The sequence below is a fragment of the Oreochromis niloticus genome, linkage group LG8, assembly GCF_001858045.2.
Source record: "Oreochromis niloticus isolate F11D_XX linkage group LG8, O_niloticus_UMD_NMBU, whole genome shotgun sequence".
Taxonomy (NCBI): Eukaryota; Metazoa; Chordata; class Actinopteri; order Cichliformes; family Cichlidae; genus Oreochromis; species Oreochromis niloticus.
In genome coordinates, this window is record NC_031973.2 from 17976387 (window position 1) to 17998587 (window position 22201).

The window sequence follows — 22201 nt, forward strand, 5'->3', positions numbered from 1 at the left end:
GGAAGGTTGCTGGTTCGGGCCCCGGCTCGGACAGTCTCAGTCGTTGTGTCCTTGGGCAAGACACTTCACCCGTTGCCTGCTGGTGGTGGTCAGAGAGCCCGGTGGCGCCAGTGTCCGGCGGCCTCGCCTCTGTCAGTGCGCCCCAGGGCAGCTGTGGCTACAATGTAGCTTGCCATCACCAGTGTGTAAATGGGTGGACAAATGGATCAAATCTATGGAGTCTTCTTCACAGTAAGTTTAATTATGGAGTTCCACAGGGTTCTTTCCCAGGACCAAGTCTATTTACATTTATCTGTCCATGAAGCCAGAAGACACACACCAGTGGTAATCTCCATGAAGGTCTGGATCATCTCTAATTTACTCTCTTTCAAAATTCAAATAAATTGGAGATCTTACAACACTGCAAAAATCAGGCCCCATTTTATTTGAAAGACCTCATAGTACCATACATACCACTTTAATAGAGTGTTTTACATTCAGACTGCTAGTTTACTCGTGGCTCCGAAGGTATTTAAAAGTAGAAACGGGGGGCAGAAACTCCATCTTTCAGGTCCCTCTTCTGTTTAACCAGCTCCCAGTTTGGATTCAAGAGCAATGAAAAAGCAAATCAATCAATCCTTGAAGATTGTTGAACTACAGTTATTCTTTTGTACTTATCATCAAAACGAATCATTATACTGTATGAAAGTTATTTGAAAAGAATAAAAATGCAGACATCCAAATACATTTGTAAGTACATTTGCATACATTAAGAATGCCCAATATTTTTAACTGAAAAAGTATTAATGTGTTCCTAATGTCACTGCTTATAGACGCTATCACATCATATCAGAGCAAAATGTAAAACATTCCATGTTGTTAAAACTACAGCATTAATTGTATCAAGTCACACACACGCACACACTCACATACATAAAGTGTCTGGCATTGGCTGGATAAATGTTTTCTCTTTTCAGTGCAGTGTTTATATGCTTTGGTAAACCAAGTCCAGTGAGAATCAAGGTGGTGGGCTGGATAGAAGCTCTCAAAAGAGAGTGTTCTCCATTTTTGGGTTTTTTTCCTGAACTTGAGCGAAATGAAGGTGTCCTCTTTGATTTAAGGTATCCTTAAATTAAGTTGAGCCGGAAGAGGAAGCAAATGCATCTGTACAGAGGAATAGGTAGAGTAAGATGAATGAGAGGGACACATTTTAGCAGAAAGAAAAAGTGGAGCGTGATAGATAAGATGAGGAAATGGAAGGAAGCAGAGAGAGAGTGATTCACAAACAGAGCCTAGTTCATTTCTCACAGTTTTGTTGCCTTATGGTTCCAAGCGCCGTCTCCAATCTCTGCATTTTATTATTATCTCATAACACTTGTTTAATCAGCTACCATCTCTGCTATGGACTTTTCAAAGTCTACAGTCTTAGATCAACACATCCCTGCCCTCCAACACTATCAGGATCAGGAGCAGCAGCAACCCCTCAACAGCAACACTGTACAGCAACACTGTACAGTGTTGCTGTACAGTGTTGCTGTTGAGGTAGGTAAAACATAGGCTACGATTGCTCTCTATTGTCCCCACCTGATGACAGTGATATAGTATGATGCGATTCCATATTAGATTCTTGATGAATGTGGGTTGCTGTTCTTCAGCCTGGTTCTATGTGCCCCTTTTTAACTTTGAGCACCCACCCCTTTAAAAATCTCTGCACAGCCCTGGATCAGACCACCAGTCTTGTGGTTAGCAGATGACCTGCTCTACCACTTGAGCTACAGCCACCTTGTAGTGAAGTAAGCTATGTACATGAAGAGTGGCTTTTTAACACGCAGGCTGTTTTGTAGGCATGATTTCATAACTGCTAATAAATACCTCGTAATGGTGGAGGCCGAGGAGGTTTAAATGTGCTTCCTTGTGACAAAGTATCCACAACCCAGCTGAGTGCACTGGAGCAATACTCCATCTGAGAAGAAAGAGCAGAAGATCATTAAAACTATATATTAGAAAAGATTAATTCTTAAACCTCAATGAAAAGCACCTGAAAAAAGGATGACTTTTTTCTTTATAGATGTGTTCAAGTTTTCTGTTCACTGCATGTTTTAGCTTTGTGTCTATAAAACTTCTAAAAACAGATTATTTACTGTTAATTAAATATTATGCAGTAATACACTTAAAGCAGTACTTTAACGCTTTCACTACATAGAGAGTAAGATAACTTTTTAAGGTAAAGGTTACTTTATTGCCCTCCATAGGACAATTTCTTTTTAAAACAGGAAACTGCTTAATCAAAGACAGACCATTAACAAAAAAAAAAAAAAAAACACAGTCTGACTTGGATCCCACTCAAATCCACCCGTTAAACACTTGTCCAGCCCAGCTTATCACATCCTCCTGAGAACCACCCTATTCATTTATGTCCTCTCTAATGAACATTTGTTTATGGTCTATAGCTTTTGGCTTATTTGAGCTATGGTATTAAGTCTTGATGTACTAAATAGAGGACGTCCTGGGCTTCCCATTGATATCTCATGTGTTTGTGTGGTGTCTTTTAGCTCCAAAGAGGCAGGAAATCACAAAGCACTTCAATGGTAAGATCCTTTTTTCCTCAGTTCTCAGGAAGATGTCATAAAGACTGTAAGCAAATTAAATACAGTTAGGCTAGCTCCATCTAGTGGCTAAAAAAAAAATCTCATTTTAAAAAGACCACAGTGATGTAGTCAATTGATGAATTGTTGGCTCTGACGTATCCTAATCTTAAGCTATCAAAATATGGAATGCTTAAAAACATTCTGACTGACACAACAGCTTTTTCCCATAATCAGCACTTCTTGCTTTTCTCCAAAACATAAAATTACTTACTACAGAGTTGCTTAAGATCAGCCACACTAATTACAAATAAAACTGTCTTTGTACTAAATAGTAGGTGTTTTCCCTGTATTCTACCTTCCTGTTAATATACCAGTCAAAACAAGTCTGCAGTTCAGTCCTTTAACCTTTATGTCGAATACTGAACTGGCTGAACCAATGTGCTCTTTCACAGCAGCTCCACATATGTATCATGAATCAAAGGGTACAAAATGATAAGTTGGAGCTTCGGTTTTACCTGATTCTCCAGAGACCGTAGCCTGTGTTCAAAGTCTCTGCTTTCACTCAGATGTTTAAGCACACCATCTACCCTATATAAACAAAGATACATTTACTTCAGAATGATGGAGTCACAAAGTAATAAATAATGCTGCTACAGTGGATCATGAAGGTGTGCTCACTTGGCAGACATCCGTTTGAGCCTTTCTGAGTCGCTGCTTTTCTGGATCTTGTTTCGAGCAGTCAGGAAGTCTTCCTTCTGAATCGTTTCCCATGTTGATAATCTGTTAGCTGACTTTGGTTCCAAGTCTAACACTGATAGTAAAGACCAAGGGTTGAAATGATTACCTTTCAACTCAGTTTTCATGCTTTTATCACTGCTAAACTGAGGTCAGTGAGCAAGTAAGTTATTTAGATGCTTCCATTTTAATAAGGCAACTAAAATAAAACAATTAATTAAAAAAAACAAAAAACACAGTCACTGATTAAAAAACTCAAAGATAATAGAAGTATGGAACTGAGGCTTCCTCATTCAGCATGTGTAATGGACAATAACTTTCATACATTAGCAGTATTTATTATTTTATTATATTAATAAAATTCACAACTCCTGATTCAATACTGACCAAAGTGGTGGATCTTTACAGAGGGCACTTTGCGGATGACCCTCTTAATAAAGAGGTTGATGTGTGAGAGGATAATGAAAGGAGGAGCCAAAGAAGGACGGGAGTGGTACTCAACAATCAGGTTGTAACGCTGGAACTTCCAGTAGGTGTCACTGTGTTCCTGCACTTTAGAGAAAGTGTAGCTGTGTGGATACAAGCAGATCAGAGCCACTGAGTCAGGTCAAGCCATTCAGTTTGTGAATGCATCCTCAGATATAATAAAAGACTGGTTCTTTACCTAAACATTGCAATAAGCAGGTTGATGAGCAGGATGTTGGTGACCAGGAGATATACGACTAGCAGAATCACTACCAGCCAGTTACTCTCATGAGTTCTACACGGCTCTTCACCGCTCTCAATCAAAGTCACATTGTCTGTGCAGTTGATATCCCAGTCCTTTCCCACTGTCACAAAACAGACATAAAGGAGAAAGTTAAGAAAGTTTTACAGATTTTCTTATTTTTATGCCAGTTGCACAAACACTTGTACCATCCATCTCTTCCACAGGGATCTGTCCAAAGATGTGCAAGTATGGCCTGTAGAAAACTCTCCGAAAAATGCGATTCGGGTTTGGATCGTACGAATAGATCAGAGCCTGATTGGCAACTCCGTACGCCATGAGCCACACGCCCAGGAAGAAGAGGAAGAAGAAGACATCCTTCATCTGAACAAGAGGAGAAAATTGTCATTTTGTTTTGTGACATATTATTAAAAGTGTACAACTGGTATTATGCCAACTGATGGTAACTTTCTCACCATCTTTCCTACAATGATGATTTTTGGCCCCAGCTGCTTGTGAATGGCAAAAATGTGAATGAGGCGAAGGGTGAACACCATGTAGTCCAAACACAGGACATCCCGTCCAAATTCATATGACCAGTGGAACATCCTGAAACACAAGCATAATAATGCTGAATCAGTGTGGTAGCAGCACCACCTGGTGGCAAAGCTGTAAATTAACTAAAGACCCAATATTATGAAAATTATTTTATAGAACACTTAAGACATCCAATAAATGCAATCCATTATTATTATTGTTATTATTATTATTATTATTATTATTATTATTATTAAATATGAACCAAGGACAGTGTTTTTACAAATGTTACAATCTGCAATGACAAAGCCTCATTCAAAAATAATATTGTAGAAAAAAAAAAAAAAAATCAGAATTGATTATTTCTATTATTTTTTATTTCTTGTCCATACCTGCAGATTAGTCCTACAATGAACAGGCTGATGGCAGTGAGGTCACATTTATTCCAAACATCCTGAATGTAGAGTCTGAACCTTTGACGCCAAGTCATCGTCCCCAAAAAAATGGTCTTGATGAAGAAGACAAAAATTACTTTACAGATCCATAGAAAACAACAAATAAAACTCAACTATTACTAGATGACATATACCCAAATACAGACGAGCACTTTCCAATTACTGTCATTATTTCAGTAAAGTTAGTAAAATCTGACAGTATAAGATTTTAATTCGTGATTTTTTTTATTTTTTAGTGTTAATCATATAAAATCAGTGACAAATTAAAAAAAAAAAAATTGCTCATTTATTTTAATGTCAATCTTGAATCTAAGGCTTTTGACACAGCAGCATGTAACCACTGTGTCGCAATGGCACTTTGGGGATAGTTCATTATACATTATATTTGGGGATAGTTATTAAATTCAGTTTTTCCCTTTACATTTTATACAGCTACCAAACCTTTCTGGGAAATAAAGTTCTAAGTAAGATGTCTCTCTTCACTCACCTGTCGGATCTCCTCACAAACGAGGGTGAATACCCAGAAGTACAACACACACTCAGCAGCACCTGGGCCTGAGGGTGGTGGGGGCTCGAAATCCACCAACAGCACGTAGGCGAAAAGCAAGAGAAACAGGAAGTACATCAGGACGTTGCCCAAAAATGACGTGACCGGTGCAAACCAGAACTGACGCCAGCGTGACACTATGAATGGACGCTGTGGTGGTCGGTAAGGTACACCTGTACCAAAGATTATAAACACAGATTAGAAGGTGAGTTAAATGACAGCATGTGGTGACAATAATCTTGTAGTGAGTGACAACACAGGACACACCTTTAATGGTACCACTCCTGTGAACTTCTGAGTCAACTTCACTGGTGTAAGAAAATATTTTTAATTCATTAGTAGACTTAAGACATAAAAACAACAAACTGACGTTCTATGGACTAACACTGAAGAGTGCAAGTAGAAATATTACTGGTGTTTGATGTCAGAGAAAGAGAAGACGGTGGTCCCATAAAGGCTGTCAGAGTCCTGAGCCACTGCATCCTCATTGGGCATTTCCTCCTCCTCCAGCTGATTGCCTTGTGTCCTTTGAGGTGGAATATGTAGAAAATGTTTAAACATTTTTTTGATATATATCTATATATCTCTATGATATCTCTCTCTATCATATCTCTATCTATATCTCTATAATATCTCTATGATATCTCTATAATACATCATAGAGATAGAGATTAGAGAGAGAGAGAGATAGAGATTAGAGAGAGAGAGAGAGAGAGAGAGATATCTCTATCTCTATGATATCTCTATCTATCTATCTATCTATCTATCTATCTATCTATCTATCTATCTATCTATCTATATTAAAGTAACACACCCTTCATCTTCACAATGCCAAAAAAACCAAAACATGCAGCGTTCCAACAGCACACCTGTCGTAGTATTGTTTTGTATATATTTATTTAGTTCTCTTTGGGGGGGTTTTCAATGCACGTTAAATAGTCTGTAGTGTAATGAAAATCAAATATGGGTGACAGATTAGATTACACAAAAATCATGGATAATAGATTTGTAAATAACTGGACATGAATAACTTGAGCTTCTTATATAATATAGATTTAGTATATTTCTAGCTTATTAGGCAGCTCATTTTCTTTCTTCTTGACAAGGAAGGCAGGTGTGAAATGTAAAACTGAGGTCAGAGGTCAAATGTGGTACAATACATTTGGAGACAAACTATAATGTGATATTTAGAATCCCCATATAGCAGTCTAATTTCCTAAATGTCGCCAATACAAACAAAGGACGCAAAATTTTAAGTGTAGTTTTAAAGATAAAAGACGTGAATCAATAAGTTGACCTTGAAGACCTTGGTGAACGTAAGCCAAATAATAATGGTTGTCATGATCCCACTCTACACTCCCACAGTTTTATCAGAATTAATTCGAAACATTTCCGCTATCATGATTACAGACAGAATGACATGCATGCAAACACAACCAAAAACTTGTCCTCTTTGGTAAAACCGCTTTACCTGAAGGAAATGAGGTTGGTGTAGCAGAGGATGGGGCAGAAGAAAGCGAGCAAGAGCTTCCAGACCTCTGTGTTCCTCTTCATATCACCCCACCAGATCTGGGACAGCAGAGACTGGAAGAGGAGAGAAAACAAGGACCTATCCATCAGCAGTAGCTCACTGGCTCAACATGGGGATATGTTATTTTGGAAACATTATGCCATTTTTGATTTGTAAGTAATTTATACTGTTGTACTATGCAAATCTGGATGATCGTGTAAATAAGTTCTTTATAAAAATCAATACTTTTAGATAGGAGTAGCTAAATCATTACAGATCAGTGTATAAAGATGTATATATTAATATAACAAGGCATTGTGTATTAGCATATTTATTTATAGAGACTGTATATGTATACATTAGTTTGTATAATCAAAACAGCCTTATGCTTCATCAGACCATTTGAGTTTCAGCTTAAAATATCAAGTGCTTTTCAAGATATGTTTTTTGAAAATTTGTCCATGTACCCACTTTAAGGTCTTTTTTTCCACATCTAAATCGGAGGCAACGTTTGAACATGAATATCTCTATTAAAGATAAAAGACTGAATTTTCACTGTCCTTTCCTACCATCAAAATTGATCTGTAACTTGTGACAGATGCACCAAAAATGTCTTAATTATTGGTTAGTTAGAATATAAAGAAAAGGAAAGTCTAGCATTCCTACAAAATCCCATATTTGAGGACATGTTAAATAGAAACTTCAAATTGCAAGAGAACTACTGATATTTTTGTAGTTTATAGTTGAATTACACAATGTTGTAAAAAGAAATCTGTAGAAAACCTTTTTACCATGAAATAATTCACACTCACAAAAAAGGAAGAATTTCATTCTACAGGGAACAATATGACGTACGACAAAACCAAAAATATCAGTAGACCATCTTTGATCTGTCCAAACAGAACACAGATGCTACGCCAAGTCAGAAAATAATTTTGTTAAATATGTGCATGTTTTTTTTATTTTCAAGACCTGGGTCATTATATTATCTGCTCCATCATCTCCCAGCTTCTTATATCAAATAACATTTTAGATATCCGTTTTTGGGTTGTTGTTTTTTTAAAAGGCCCCTCTGCACACTTTCATGCCATTTTTTTTCCACATTGAAATAGAAGTCAATGTTTGAACATGACTATCAGAAAAACAATTAAAGATAAAAGCCTGGATAAAAACAGGATTTCTCATTTAGGACAAATACATCAAGAAGTATCTGCGTATTGGCAAAGTATCATTTGAAAAAATTAAAGCGATCTTTTAAAATTCCATATTTGTGCACACAATTTAAAAAAAAAAAATGCTTGTTCTATTTAACTTTCATGCTGGAAATATCAAAACTTGTACGAGTAAAGTGAAAATATCAGTAGATAGTCTAATCTAAATAGAACAGCAACAAATAGTATTCAATTTATAACTACTTTTTATAACAATTTCTTTTTGTACAATATGTGCAAATTTTTCATTTTCGTGACCTGTTCTACCTACCTACCACTTTGAGACTTACACTCCTGGAAGAGAATATTACACATGAAAATATATTTCAGGTGAGAATGATCTGCTAGCCTTTTTTTTAATATATTGCTTGACAGTATATACAAATATATAAGCTAAAATTTCGCAGTAATCATTATGTACGTCCAAACTTGGAACGATAACATTTTTTAATAGAAAAATTAGACTGATAATTTTTTTAAAACCTCAATTTGTGACAGAGTGACCAAGGTCTGGAAATTTAAAAATAGGCTCGTAAATAACTGAATTATTTCCCCATTATAATCTTTGAGATATCAATCTTAAAACATTGTTGCAGACTTCAATGTACAAAACACATCATTTGAAAGTGGGTCGATGGACAATGTTTTTTTTGTTTGTTTTTTTAATTATATCTTTAAAAATTATTTGTTACATTAAGGTAGAATTTCAAAGATTAGATTTGTTCAAACTATTGGACCACAAAATTATTACGCAAATTGCAGATTTTCGAGCAAGAAATGTTACAAAAGCTGGCTTATTTGGGATGAATGACCCATTCTTTCCCTCAAATGATCAATATTTTCTCTATATAAATATGATGGCTTCCTTCGATTTCTTGCCCATTTTTTTAATAGCATTCAGTTCAGTTCATTTTTATTTCAAACATTTACATTCACAATCATTACAAAATATCATTCCATTCTTTGCATTTGTTACCTATATTTTGGAAAATGACGATGTTATTCAGATTTATGGCCCATGTGCTAGATGAAAGGAACGCCATTCACATGAATGACAAATATGACACACCTGTACGCCATCATTACTGAAGAAAAGCCGAGCATCGGCGCTCATGCCCATCTGAAGGACGGTGGTGTCACCCCAGATGGGAGACTTCCTAATCAGCAGGGTGAAGGAACGGTTTTCATCACTCCGATAACAAGAGCTGAAAATATCTGCGATAAAGTGGACAAGACACGTGATGAAGAGTTCGATGAGATTTGTTACTATTGTGTTACATCAGCTGTTGAAAGGAAAATTCTAAGGAAATTAAATAAAATGATTGCAAAACTAGATATCAAGCCATCCTAACAGTGTAGTGGAAAACTGCAGTTACTGTCTCACCATGAGCCAGGTTCTCAAACGTCTGGGCCAGTTCTTTCATGGAGAGTTTGGTTTCAGTCTCCTCCTCCAGTTTGGACAGGTCTCTGAGTATATTACAGCCAGTGAGAGCACTCAGGACTGCCTCACCTGCCTGGAAAGGAGATCACCAATTTATAACATCACTCATGATAAAATATGTTTTTAGCAATTATTTAATTTTATATTAAGACTTAACACTATGATTTTATAATATTTAACAAAATTACCCTTTAGGATCATAAAATAATAATGAACAATATATTGCAATTAATTGACTCGAACAACTTTGATACATGGCAAGCAGCGTCTAGTTCGAGGTTGTCAAATGTACGGCCCGCAGGCTGAGATCATTTCCAATGGCCCGTCATATTAATGGTATTAATGGCCTGTCAGGATGTGGGAATCCATGCAGACGGGGGTGGGGCTTTATCTCACATGTAAAGGCAGACGTCCCGAAAACAGCCCAGAAGACGGAGAGATGGGGGAGTCAGATTTAAATGCAAGCTTGTCAGGAAAAGTGAAGCGAGGAGTGAAAATGTAAAATGAGCAGTATGTGGCTGCATTTCAGTGATATTGGAGACTGAAAAGCAGAGTGCAGAATTGATCAAATTGGGAGTGGGATTAGGTAATACAAGTTTTTATTCCCAGCCATTTTCCATTGTGGATGACAAAAGGTTTCAAACTTGTCTACTATAGGAATTTCTGGGGGTTTTTACAACTACGGTTAAAAGAAAAAACTAAAAACTGGACCGTCTGGGCAATGAGCTACCAGAACTTTTTACACATTTATTCCTTCTAATTTAAGTCCAAAAAGTCGTGCTGAGTGATTTCTTTTCTTGACACAACAGCTTTTTCTTTATCATGTGGAAAAACAGGTTTCACACCTGGTCCAGTTGCAGCTCATTCTCACACATGCCCAATATAGTGCAACTTCCCCTGAAAACTCTGCTCTATTTAAATAACAATCCATCCATTTCAAACCAGCTGAACACCAGTAAAACACAATTCTTGCAGTTTGTCTCAGAGGTTTTACCATCTCCCAGAAGAAAAGGGCCATCTCCCTGCGGTTCTGCAGTACAGCCCAGAGGAAGAGTGAAGCCCAGGGATGGGGGCAGCGCAGCTCCCGATAGAACGAATCTCCACGCAGAACCTTATTTGCACGCTGGGAAGAATAAAAATATAAGAACATTTATTGTCATGTTAACCATAAAAATAGAAATGTCAGCACAAGTACACTGTGTGTTTATTCTGAAAGGTTCAGAGTACCCTCAGAGCTGTCCTTTTGGATGAAGTGAACTCTAAGCCCAAAGCTTTATAGTAGAAAGGCTGGCAGACATCACCCATTAACAGCTCCAGGACCCCTGACACCTGAGGAAACATGTGGGTGGGACAATAGGCACAACAGTATCAGGTTTTCTTCACATTCGTAATGAATCTTTGAGAATAATTAATTAAAAAAGACAGAATCTCATTGATTAGAAAACTCACCTCAAAAAGGGTGACCTCCTTCACTGGTCCACTTTGATTGTTATCTTTCACCATTTTTGAGGATGAATTCTGTTTTTCTGATGGCGAGGGGCGTTCCACTATTGCCAGCCGCTCTGCTAGACACTGCTGTAGCAGCTGATAGAGCACGGTCCCATCTGGCACAGAGCGATAGAGGCTTTCCAGCCTGCCATAAGTGAGGTACTCCAGGATGTTCAAACCATTCTCAGTGAAAAGCCGAACAAACTGGGGCTTGTCGTTGATCAGCGCATCTGTCATTGAGTCCTCCAAATCTTCATACTGTTTAATTGGAGGAACAAAATCATGTTTTAGGACAGGTTAATACCTTAAGCCAAGTATTCTGTAAATCATAGGCAAACTGTATCTGTCAGAAGTGGTATAATAAACTGCACAATGTACTTCAGAGTATTTCCATTCAGTGTGATGTCTTTTTCCCTCCTCACCTTCCACTGGATGTCTCCATTGAAGAGTTCAGTCTTGGCAATGTCAACCCTGTTCCACGTTACTGCTAGTTTCAGCTCATCAGTATAAGGATTGGCCTCAACTGATGATTGCTGCTTACTTGCTGAAAAACACAAACACGACAAAAATTAATCAAAATAAGGATTAAAAGTGCATGTTGCTGCTATGTTGTAAAATTACTGTCTACTTATATTTACCTCCCACGAGTGTTTTAAGCAGGACTGTGTCAAAGTCATTTGGACTCTCGTGCTCTCCGTGGTAGACTGTAATCAAATCTTTGTTCTGGTAAATGCTCAAAGCCTGGAGACAGAAGAAGGGAAAAGGAACAGGAACAATGCTAAATATTTTAGAAAAAAGATGTTAGTAAAGACAGACAGCGATGAGGAAGAAACTGGTGACAAAGGTTCTTTTCAAACTCATGTTGTCATTCACGGCACAGCCTCTAATTAAGCAAGAGGGTATGACTTAAATCAATTGGAACTGCGATCCTGAAAAACTGACAAAAAGGTCGAGCCATAGACTCCCTGAGGGCATGAATATTAGAACTGAAAACAGTTTAGTAAGCAGCTGACAGATATGCAGGCTATAAAAAGTCTTTCCTCGTACTCTTCTGCAGAGTAAAGGCCAATGCAATGTTTCTGTTGTCAGCACTCACCTGTTCAACTAGTTTGTCGGTCTGTGCTTCTGAAGGAAAGTGCTTCTTAAACCGTTCTGCCACTCTGTCTTTAAGATCCACGCTGGGAGTTTTAGGAGCCTCACTGTTGCCTTCACCAGAGGACGGCACAGCTGGAGCTGAAGACCGGTTCTCCAAGATATCACTCAGGAAATCAGCCAAGCCTCCTGAGCCAGCCAGAACCAGCCAGGGGATGGATTTTTTCAGAGAGAGATCCATTCTCTGACAGACATTACAAAAACCATGAAATAAAGATTGGCACAATTTAAATTAGAATTCGCAATTTTTGTTTTAATAATTCACATAAAAAGCTGTAAAAGACTGTACCTTCAGCATGTCTGTTTCCCCTGATATCAGCATACAAAGGACAGGGATGTCAATGCTGCCACTTCCTTTAAAAAGATACAACTATTTTTAACACGTTTCAATCTTGATCAAATGTTTTTACTAACTTAATGAGAGTGATCATACTAAGATTTGCAAAGTGCATAATTTTCATGAAGCACAACAGCTGACACTCATTCAAAGAGTACCCTGTGGATTTTTTTTTTTTTAACTTGAATGTTAATGTTGTAGAGTTACGTGTAAAATACATGCAGTGACTTGCAATGGCTTTCTTCCCATAGATACCAAAAAAAAAAATCATTCAACCAAAACACAAAGGAACATGTAAAGCCTGTAACTCTGAAAGGATGTATTTTGGGAATAATGGTACAGGATACCAGAGTTAATTCTCATTTAGCACAATTAGATTTAAATCAGTTAACTTAAACTGAATACATGAGTGGAAGATAATGTGTACTCAAGTATAGTTTCTGCTTTAATTCAGAGGCTATAAATGTTGTACTTCATAGTTTATGGCACCATCTCTAACCCCATATGCCTGTGCGCTGGTGGGAAATGTATTCCTCCAGTCTGGCTCTGAAATCTGTTTCTCCTCCTCTGCGGCCCACACTCCCATCGTCCACGAGGAGGAAGGCCTGGTAGTTGTTATCCAGGTAGCAGGAGTCCTGGGAAATGTTTTGGACATAGTACTTTGCTGGAAAGCTTCCCTGCAAAAGAAGAAAAAACAGTTATTCCAGTGTTTCTTTCCACGTTTCAGCCTTAGTTATTTTAAATTGGAGCAAGAACTGCCAACAGTGTGTTCACCCAATAAAACCTGACAAATCAACACGGACAATGTGTCAAATCGTGGTCCTTTTCCACAAAGACAACAAGATATGATTTAACGCTTAGAGAAATGAGCAAATGTGTGAGAGTCTGTACTACCTGAGGGTTGACCAGCTGCTCTCGTTTTTCCACAAGGCCCCAGGGAGCAATGCCCAACGCTACCACCTTGTTGAGCGAGTATGAAGAAGCTGCAGTTGCATGATCTCTCACTGCCTGTCCAACACACCTGCCAACACCTTCACGCAGACCTGTAGTTAAGATCCATGCACCTGGGGAAACAGGTGAAAAATCAGATTTTTTTTTTTTCAGTTTTCTTCGGTGAATAAAATATAACTTTATGTGACTTTGCAAATCACTGGATTCTGTTTTATTTACATATTGCACTGCATCTCAATTTATTTATTTTTTTAAAGCTAAGATTGTCAATTTATTACAGGGTCTGTTGTTTCTCTAAACATGAACAAACAAAGGTGATATCAAAACTTGTAAATGTGTTTCACATTTTACACCAGTTTTAACACAGTAAGGTTCAGTGTTATAAAAAGAACAAAACTAATGAGACTTGACCACCTGGGCACCAAAACGGGAAGAAAAACAAAGGGAGCAGAACCAAATTATTGATCCCTGAGAAATAAACCTAAGACCACAGCAAGTCAAGTATCAGATGCATACACAATTATCTGTAAAAGAATTAAAAGCACATAAAAAAGACTAGAAAGGCCACAGACATGCGTAAAACATGTTTTTATATGCAACGGGTTTTAACACCAAATATGGTGCCACGCCCTGTCCTATGTCTTATCTAACAAAGATGTTTAGGGAGTGTGAGCTGTCTAGTTACTTGCATCTTTGTGTGCATGTTTTGTTTGGGGCTTTGATTTTTTATTCACTATGTCTTGGACTTGTTTTGAGAAAACAGCGAGTGACCTCAGACGACGGGGAGATCAGTATCACCATATGCCACCTGCACTTGGTACAGTAGCCAGAGAGGAAATGGCCATTGTACTACCAAATTAGGACCGGACCCCAGGGAGTCGTGTAGTGTGTTCAGACTAAATTTTGTAATAGCTGGATTCTTCCCGCTAAAACCACCATGAGTAGGTGGTCAATGTCTGACAGGATCATTTGTCAGTTCTTTTATCTTCATCTGGAAATTATCATGACATCTACTAACCAACGATAACCCGCTTCAGCAACCAGAACAGAAACAAGATGCTGAGCTCAGATATGCCAGACACATCACACATGTGAGTTTGTTGGAGCACTGACACACTGGCAGATGCATAAAGTTTTTACCTGTGCTTTGTGACGCTTTCACCAGTCCCTGTCTGAGGACCTCCCGTACCCAGGTCTTCACCTGTGTCTTGCCCTCTCCGCCCACAACAGAAACAACCAGGTTGGGTAGAGGAAGATGCCAATGAGCTGTCAGTATGGTGTACACCATAGAAGGCTCAGTGCTCCATGACAGGCGCAGGAACTAAGTTTAGACATTTGATGGATTAAAAGAAGCACGCCCATGTCAACAATGCAAAAAGATTTGAGAAGTAATGACCTGTGATCACACTAGTACTAAAGCTGAACGACTCAGTGTTTCAACCTTTAAATTGTAATAAAATGAAAAAAAAAGAAGCTTGTCATGTGATCTGTACTGACTTTTGACTCTGTTTACTCAGGTGGAGTGGAGGTAGACTGAAGGTCAGGAAAATTCAAAGAATTGACTACTACAGCTCAGGGTTTATCTTTACCTTTATTTACCTCACCTTTGGAGGGTCACCTTTCTTTTAAAAACATATACACATGTTCAAGAACTCTCAGGCTTTTGAAGTAAAGCATTCAAACATTATGAGAGAAAAATAAAAGCACCCACATAGCTGTGCCTCTTGCTGGCTCCTGCAAACTGCACCTCTCCAAAGGCATCTGTCGGTCGTTCAGAGGAGTGCTGCATGCTTTTCCATTGGTTCACGATGGCTGTGCTGAAATAGTCTCCAAGAGCCGCAGAGGCATGGTCATCTCTCGCAGCCCCACACTGACACAATGCACCATTACTGAGAGAGGTGGAGGGATAAAAACAACACCATGAGAAGTTACTCAAAATACAGACGTGCTATTATTAAAAGACAGAGGTCACAGTACCTGACAGAATCTTCTACAAAAGTGCTGCACACTCTTTTCTTGATGATTTTGGGGATCCAACTCTGAAAGCATTTTTCAACAGTTATTTAACATTACTGAATTATTACAGAAGCTGATTCAATTCTGAATCCAATCCTAAAATCTCATGCATGTGGCAGCAGGGTGCAGAAAACCGTCCACATGTTGACTTTGGCTAAGAGAAACTACCCAGTAATAAGTTGGTGAGCTGTGCTGTGCATAAACACCAGACTGTGATTTCTGATGATGTAAAGTAGTTTGAGCTCAGGTGTGTGCAACAGTCAGGCTGTGCATAAGCATATTCTGCAGTGGGGCTACATTACATTTTGTTTTCACCAATGTATTCAGTGCTAATCTTTCTGTAATGTTATCAGCCAAGCAGTAAAGAGAGAACACCTTCCCCACAGGCCGTTTAACTGAGAAAAAAAAAAAACACGATGGCCCCATTGCATTTATTGGTGCCAGTAGCTGACGCCTCGTCTAGAGTCCTGCAACTGATGCAGCTAAACGGAACAGAATGCAGTCGTCATTAACTATCACCGGAGCGCTTATTTAGCTGCTTATGGTTACGATGCTCGGTTTAGTAGACATAAGTTAGTTTCTTATAGGTGGTGTGCTTTCCATTACCGCTTAGCCAGCAAAGTGGACTGCTGCGTTAGAAATGCTTCGCCTAAGCCGTTCCCAGTTGTTAAAGCTGTAACGTCCACCGGTTAGACAAGTTTAGGGTCAACAAACCACAGCGGAAACAAAGCAGACGGATAGGTCCTGCATTCGTTCGCGCAAACGTGCACGTTTGGACAGCTGTTGCTGCACGACGTGTTTTTCCAAGAAGACTGTGGGCGACTCACCGCCGTTCCTCGAAACTTCATTGGCAGAAGTTCCGAGTATAGCGTTAACTTCCACTTCCAAAAAATGTAGCGGTACTTTGCCAAAGCACCACTATAGCATCACAACAGCAGCTGGAGGACTTCAGTGAAAGCTAACCCACCTGGCTCTTCTCAGTTTGGCCAATATTGTCTCTGCCGTCGCCTCCTCCTCCTTCTTCTTCTGATCCTGTGTCTTTCATATTTTCCTTTCAGTCGTTCTCAATGAGAAATGTATGCGGAAGCATTAAAGGGGTTTCTTTCTGACTATTTCCACCTTGTCTCCTACTGCTGAAACCCCATTCCCTGCTACTGCAGTCACTCAGTGTGCGCAAAGAAAAATAGGTGCAGCCAGCACACAGGTAAGGGTGTGGTTTCACAGAGGCAGACAATCACACCAAAGCATGCAAACAGGAAGGGCCAGTCAGAACCACAAAGTGGGCTACAGTTTATTGAAATACTTCCTCATCTCCTTATCTGGTCACTGGTATTTGTTGTTGGAACTGAATAGCCTCAATGACACCACTGTAGCAGAAAGACTGCTAAACATGCCCAAGCTTGTGTTCTTTAATTGTTACTGGAGCCTAAAAATATCACACATTTGTAGTAGAACCTGTTAGGTATGTGTTTCTGTGGTGCTCACTTCCGTCAGAAGTAAAAAAGAACAATAGAATGAACAACAAAAAATCCTGCCTGCAGGGGTTTTGTTTCAGAGGCAAATTACAGTCTTGTTCAGCTGAAATTCAGGTCATTGTTTCATCTTTCTAGAATTTATAGATGTCTCATAGTTGTCCTCTGTACCATTTCAAAGGCTCTTTATGAGAGGTGATCATGTAGCAGGTTTTATACCTGTAGGATTGCACTATACCTTTCCTTTAAGACTATACATAAACACCACAAACTTAATTCTCTTAAATATTTATTGCATATCATATTTAAATATTTACATATTTAAAGTATAAAACGCACGTTTCACACAAGACACAAAAATCAACACCATTTGCGAGCATACATTTCTAATAAGTACCAGTTAGTCAGAGCAGACATAGAGATATTTGGTTTTCAGTAGATGGAAAACTATGTGGGCAGCTCTCCACCCCTTCAGTCCTTAATTGCTGACATTCCTTTTGGTCCTATCTGCCGTAGCCCTGTGGATCTTTTGCCTTCTTTGACTCCTCCTTTCCGGTTCCTTTGCTGAAGTGGTATAAAGTGCTGGCTAAGTTGTGAAGCTGGCATGTCCCGAGCTGGCATCCACGCTGAAGTGCACGCGGCAGTCGTGACTTCAGCCCCATGCTGTCGTGATGAAAATGAGAAGGGTGAACATCAAACTTAAACGTGCAGAACATCACGTATAAAAAAAATGCAGTTATGAAAGAAGTTGAAAAAAAAGGGGTGTCTTTCTGAAAATCAATCACAATATTTACCCTCTAATAAAGGACTGATAGTGACATGACCATGATTTTTAACAAATTATTTTATTTAGTTTTTCAGGTTAAATAGTGCTCTTTTTCTATTGACAGCCACTCTCAGCACGTTGTCACGTCCTTTGTACCTGTGTCTCAGAGCCTCCAGGTCCAGATGTTTGTTCTCCAAGGTGAATGGGATGATCTTCAGTAATGGAGCATGGTGCTTGTGTGTGTCCTCTGAGGTTTCCCCTCCTACGTCTCGGACCGCTGCTCCTGGCAGGACGACGTCTGCGTCTGACCTGTGTTTCCGACAGGATATGGAATTGATTAAGTAACCTATCATTTACAATAATATAACTTAGAGATACACTAATAAGAAGCTCTGCTTTAAACACTTTTTTTAGTTTCCCGCCATCCCAAGCATGCTTTGATGTTGCGTTTCTACTGCCAGGGAGAGAGTGATACTTCATTATGTGTGCCGTTGTGAGCTGTGTGGTTCCCTGTGTTTTTTCACTCACCTTTGGGTTCGTCTCAGTGGGGAGGCAGCAGTCAAAAGGACAGTCAGCAGCAGCAGAACAGCTATCTCCATACCGCACTGCCCTACAATTTAATAGATTGAATAAATAAGTGTGGTGCTAAAGAAAAAATGCTCTTCTGACCCAATTGTTGAAGAAGCACAAAATGATTTAACCATAAAAGTAAAATGAGATAATAATAATTATGTGTTCAGAGAGCTTTTAGAATAGTATAAAAATTAATCTGAAAAGATGCTTACCGCAAAAGGAGAGCTTAAAACCTGCTGTGGCTTGTTGAGTAAACCAAAACAACTTGCTGGTTGTTGGATGTCTGACTCTGTCATCCCTTTCTAACGCTGGTCCTTTATAGTGTGATGGTGGGATGAGGGGGTGTGTCTGTAACACACTGACTATACTGCCAAATGAACTCCCACACACACACACAAACACACACACTTTTTCATTCCCTACTTAAAAGAGCTGTGATGCCAGCATAAACAATCTTTAAACAACGGCCTCCAAACACAACTTTGGACTTAAACTTAAGGTGACCTTCTGTGATGTTTACATCGATTCTTATGTTCACTTGTTGCTCTACAGCCCCCCGCTCCTCCTCCTCCTCCTCCATCTCTCTCCTCCCTCAGTTCACTTGCTGCTGAGCAATTGTTCCAGAAATCTTTCTTTCATTTCCATCACCTGCAGGAAGCCCGCCGAGCCCAAAATAGCCCCAGTTCTCCTCCAGGCTTTTCTTTATCGCCCCATTTTTCCTGTGCCTTTTTCCCTTGAGTCACTTTGGCCGTCACCGTGTTTATTTCTGCAGTGTCCTTCACTCGTATCCACCTCACCACAAACACAATGTCAAAAACAACTCCTTGATCTTATAGTTTTCCTTAAGGTGTTGGTGATGAAATAAGGCATATTTGGATGAGAGTTCACATTCAGGAACTCTCATCCACATTTAAAGTGGTCACATAAACAAAAGATCAAAGTTGACACTCGGCCTCATACTAACACCTCTCTAGGAAATTATCCCATAATTCCTAATCTTTTAATAATGCACTAAATCCATGGGGAGCCAGTGTCACATTTAATGTTTTTTATCCTACACACTGTTTCGTTTCTCAGACCGGCTCTTTTCTCTCTGATTCACAGCTTCCGCTCTAGAGTCCATTGTGCAGCTTTCCTGTGACTACCATCTGGGCAGTCTGCATTGTCAGAATAATACACTGAGTCATCGCTGGCGTGCGTGTACTCAAGAGCATTAGCGCTCAAATAATTATGAACTCACATATGATTAAGCGTGGATTACGACAAGTGTTGATGGGATAACAGGTGATGACGTGAGGGGCTGCATCTCAAGAAAAGAAAAAAAGCCCAGCATCCTGGTAAAGCTGTCCCTGTACACCTGCTGCTGCCTAACCTTGAGCAAATCAATCGCCAGCTCATCTGACTGGAGGACCGATGAGCTTACGCGATTGCGAGGTATCCATCACCAGTCCATCCATCTGTCTGTTCCTCCTCAATTCACAATAAATCAATACTCCTCACAGGACGGTCAGGTTTTAGTGAAAGTTGCAAACAATGACCACCTAGTGGGGGTTTACACAACTTGTGCTTGTGGTCAAGGTCATACTGGTTGTTTTACGGGTACTTTTCCATTTTCATGAGAATTGCTGCTCCTCCTAAATTACTGGTAAGGTGTTGATATTTGGTCCTGGAAATGACTCTTTGAAACGTCAGTGAGGGGCACAATGGATTTTAATAATGAGTTTATGGAACACAGCCAGCCAATGACAAGAAAAGATTATAACTCATAACTAAAAATACTTTATGTATTTCACTCATTTGCATTTCACTGTGTGATGGATCATCAGTTGTGATGGACCTAATCACGACTGACATTCTAGTTTATAACATACACTCACCAGCCAATAAATTCAACACTGTGCTGGAAACATTTCTCAGACAGTTTGATCTCTTTCTCTATTTTTCTATCTATTAGACTGAGATCTTGCTGGCAGCAGCCATAAGAAGATGGGTAATGTGATCATAAAGGGATGGACATAATGGACAATACTCAAACCACTACACCACCAGCAACTGCTGACACAAGCCAGCATGGATCCATGCTTCAGTGTTGTTTATGCCGAGTTCTGACCCTGCCATCTGAATGTTGCAACAGACCAGGCAGTAGTTTTTACTCTTCTACTGACCAGTTTTGGTGAGCTGTCTGAATTGTAGCTTCAGTCTCCTGTTCTTACCCGACAGGAGTGGCACCCGTTGTGGTCTTCTGTTGCTTTAGTTCATCTGCTTTAAGGTTTGACATGTTATGCATTCAGAGATGCTCTTCTGCATACCTTAGTTGGAATGTACAATTACTCCTGTTGTCCTCCTGTCTGCTTCTACACATCTAAATGAATGTGGAACCATTTCAAATCTAGGTAATTGCATTTGGCAGCCAGTAGCTTTTAATAGGAGTAATTATTTAAATTGAGCATGGCTGTGGCTTCAAAGGAATGAATGCTGTTGTATGAAGACTGAGTAAGGCAGTAATTTTTCATGCCTCCAACCTACAATTTCTTATATCAGCCTTTAATAATAAAAAATGATTCAGATTAAGTTTTAGTGAAACAAAGTTTAGCACTATAGCCTCAGCAAATTCTTGTTTACATAAATCATATTTATTAAAATTATATTTTTCCCATGGTCATCCATGCCTCCCTAATACATTGGCTCTATACCCCCCATAGGGGAGCAGCCCCACAGTTTCAGATCCACTGGATTAAAGTAAGTAAAAGTATTTGAAAATTGCTGTTTTCATCCCATTTAGAAGCATTAGGGTCTGTTGCTGTTCCATCCAGAGCAATTTAGAGATCAAAGTATCCTGTATTATTTGGCACAGTGTGCAATATTTAAGGTCTCACTCTGTGTTTATTCAAGTAATACTTGATGACCAGAAGCGTTTCTTCTCTGAGCCTCTGTGAATTTTCAGCCTCACCCACTCTCCTGACCTGTGGGGTCGCTGAAGGGTCAAATATTGATCTTTTTCTTTATATATAAATATGTTCAGTTTAGTATGCCGTATGAACACGCCATCCTTTTTTTTCTATTATACAGATGATAATTAGTTTTACCAACTATTGAAGTTCAACTTTATAAACTCCCAGCAGTCTCTGTTACATTATCTGGAAGTCCTAACATGTCAGCTAAGCTTCACAGGCCTCAGCAGCAACAAAACCAATATTACATTATTTGATCATCCAGGCAGATCCTTGAGCCTTAAATGTTCATGCTGAGCTCCTGTTGTCCTCAGGCCATGCTCTGCCAAATTACAAACATTAAAAAAAAAAAAAAAGTATGATTATGTCAAAACAAAGAGAGTTTTGTTGGAATCCTGCATGCATGTTTTTCCGATGTTTAATTGGAGACCAGGTCCACCGTACAGTAAATGCATTCAGGAATCATAGAGGACTTAAACAGAAAGATAACTGCAGAAAGAGAGTACACATATAAGATCCACTCTGATAACCAAGTGCAGAGGAAAAAGCACTCTCTGAATACAAGACATAAATTAGTGGAAAGAAGGCATATGAGCTGAGCAGGGTGTGTCTCCTAAAGGTAGGAAAGATGATCTCTGTAGGGCCTTGGTGTCGCCAGACAGATGCAGAGTCATTAAATTTTTACACCTATATTCTAACCGTGAGTCACCGTCAGTGAGTGACGCTTGTAAATGACACTCTGTAGATGCTGACAGCCAGTCTGTAGGTTTCTGATTTGTTTGCTTT

The 22201-nt window shown here is 39.2% G+C and overlaps 2 protein-coding genes across 3 annotated transcripts in view; one reads left to right on the plus strand and one right to left on the minus strand.

The window, feature by feature from the left end:
• The window catches only part of LOC100701335 (protein tyrosine phosphatase receptor type H), a 574626-nt gene that overhangs the window by 438058 nt on the left and 114367 nt on the right, over positions 1–22201 (plus strand). The gene's annotated exons all lie outside the window — the stretch shown is intronic.
• LOC100703227 (transient receptor potential cation channel subfamily M member 4) lies at positions 221–16917 on the minus strand. Its single transcript, XM_019362642.2, has 28 exons — positions 16621–16917; positions 15615–15676; positions 15349–15526; positions 14778–14958; positions 13581–13750; positions 13186–13363; positions 12639–12703; positions 12294–12533; positions 11836–11938; positions 11620–11741; positions 11159–11455; positions 10937–11038; positions 10704–10832; positions 9653–9782; positions 9338–9483; positions 7019–7131; positions 5960–6073; positions 5815–5855; positions 5488–5720; positions 4938–5053; positions 4485–4617; positions 4218–4392; positions 3967–4132; positions 3690–3871; positions 3246–3378; positions 3083–3155; positions 1852–1942; positions 221–1143 (listed from the first exon to the last, which is right to left on the minus strand). Exons 1-28 carry the CDS (start codon positions 16696–16698, stop codon positions 1112–1114), a joined length of 3783 nt encoding a protein of 1260 aa, XP_019218187.1. The 5' UTR covers positions 16699–16917; the 3' UTR covers positions 221–1111.

What these genes read in the sequence shown, in the direction of transcription:
- LOC100703227 (XM_019362642.2), bottom strand. Translation starts at nt 16,698, where the DNA reads ATGAAAGACACAGGATCAGAAGAAGAAGGAGGAGGAGGCGACGGCAGA. An exon ending in ATGGAGACATCCAGTGGAAG is followed by an intron (nt 11,456 to 11,619) that starts GTGAGGAGGGAA and finishes CCAATTAAACAG; the next exon opens with TATGAAGATTTGGAGGACTC. An exon ending in ACCAACCTCATTTCCTTCAG is followed by an intron (nt 6,074 to 7,018) that starts GTAAAGCGGTTT and finishes TCCACCTCAAAG; the next exon opens with GACACAAGGCAATCAGCTGG.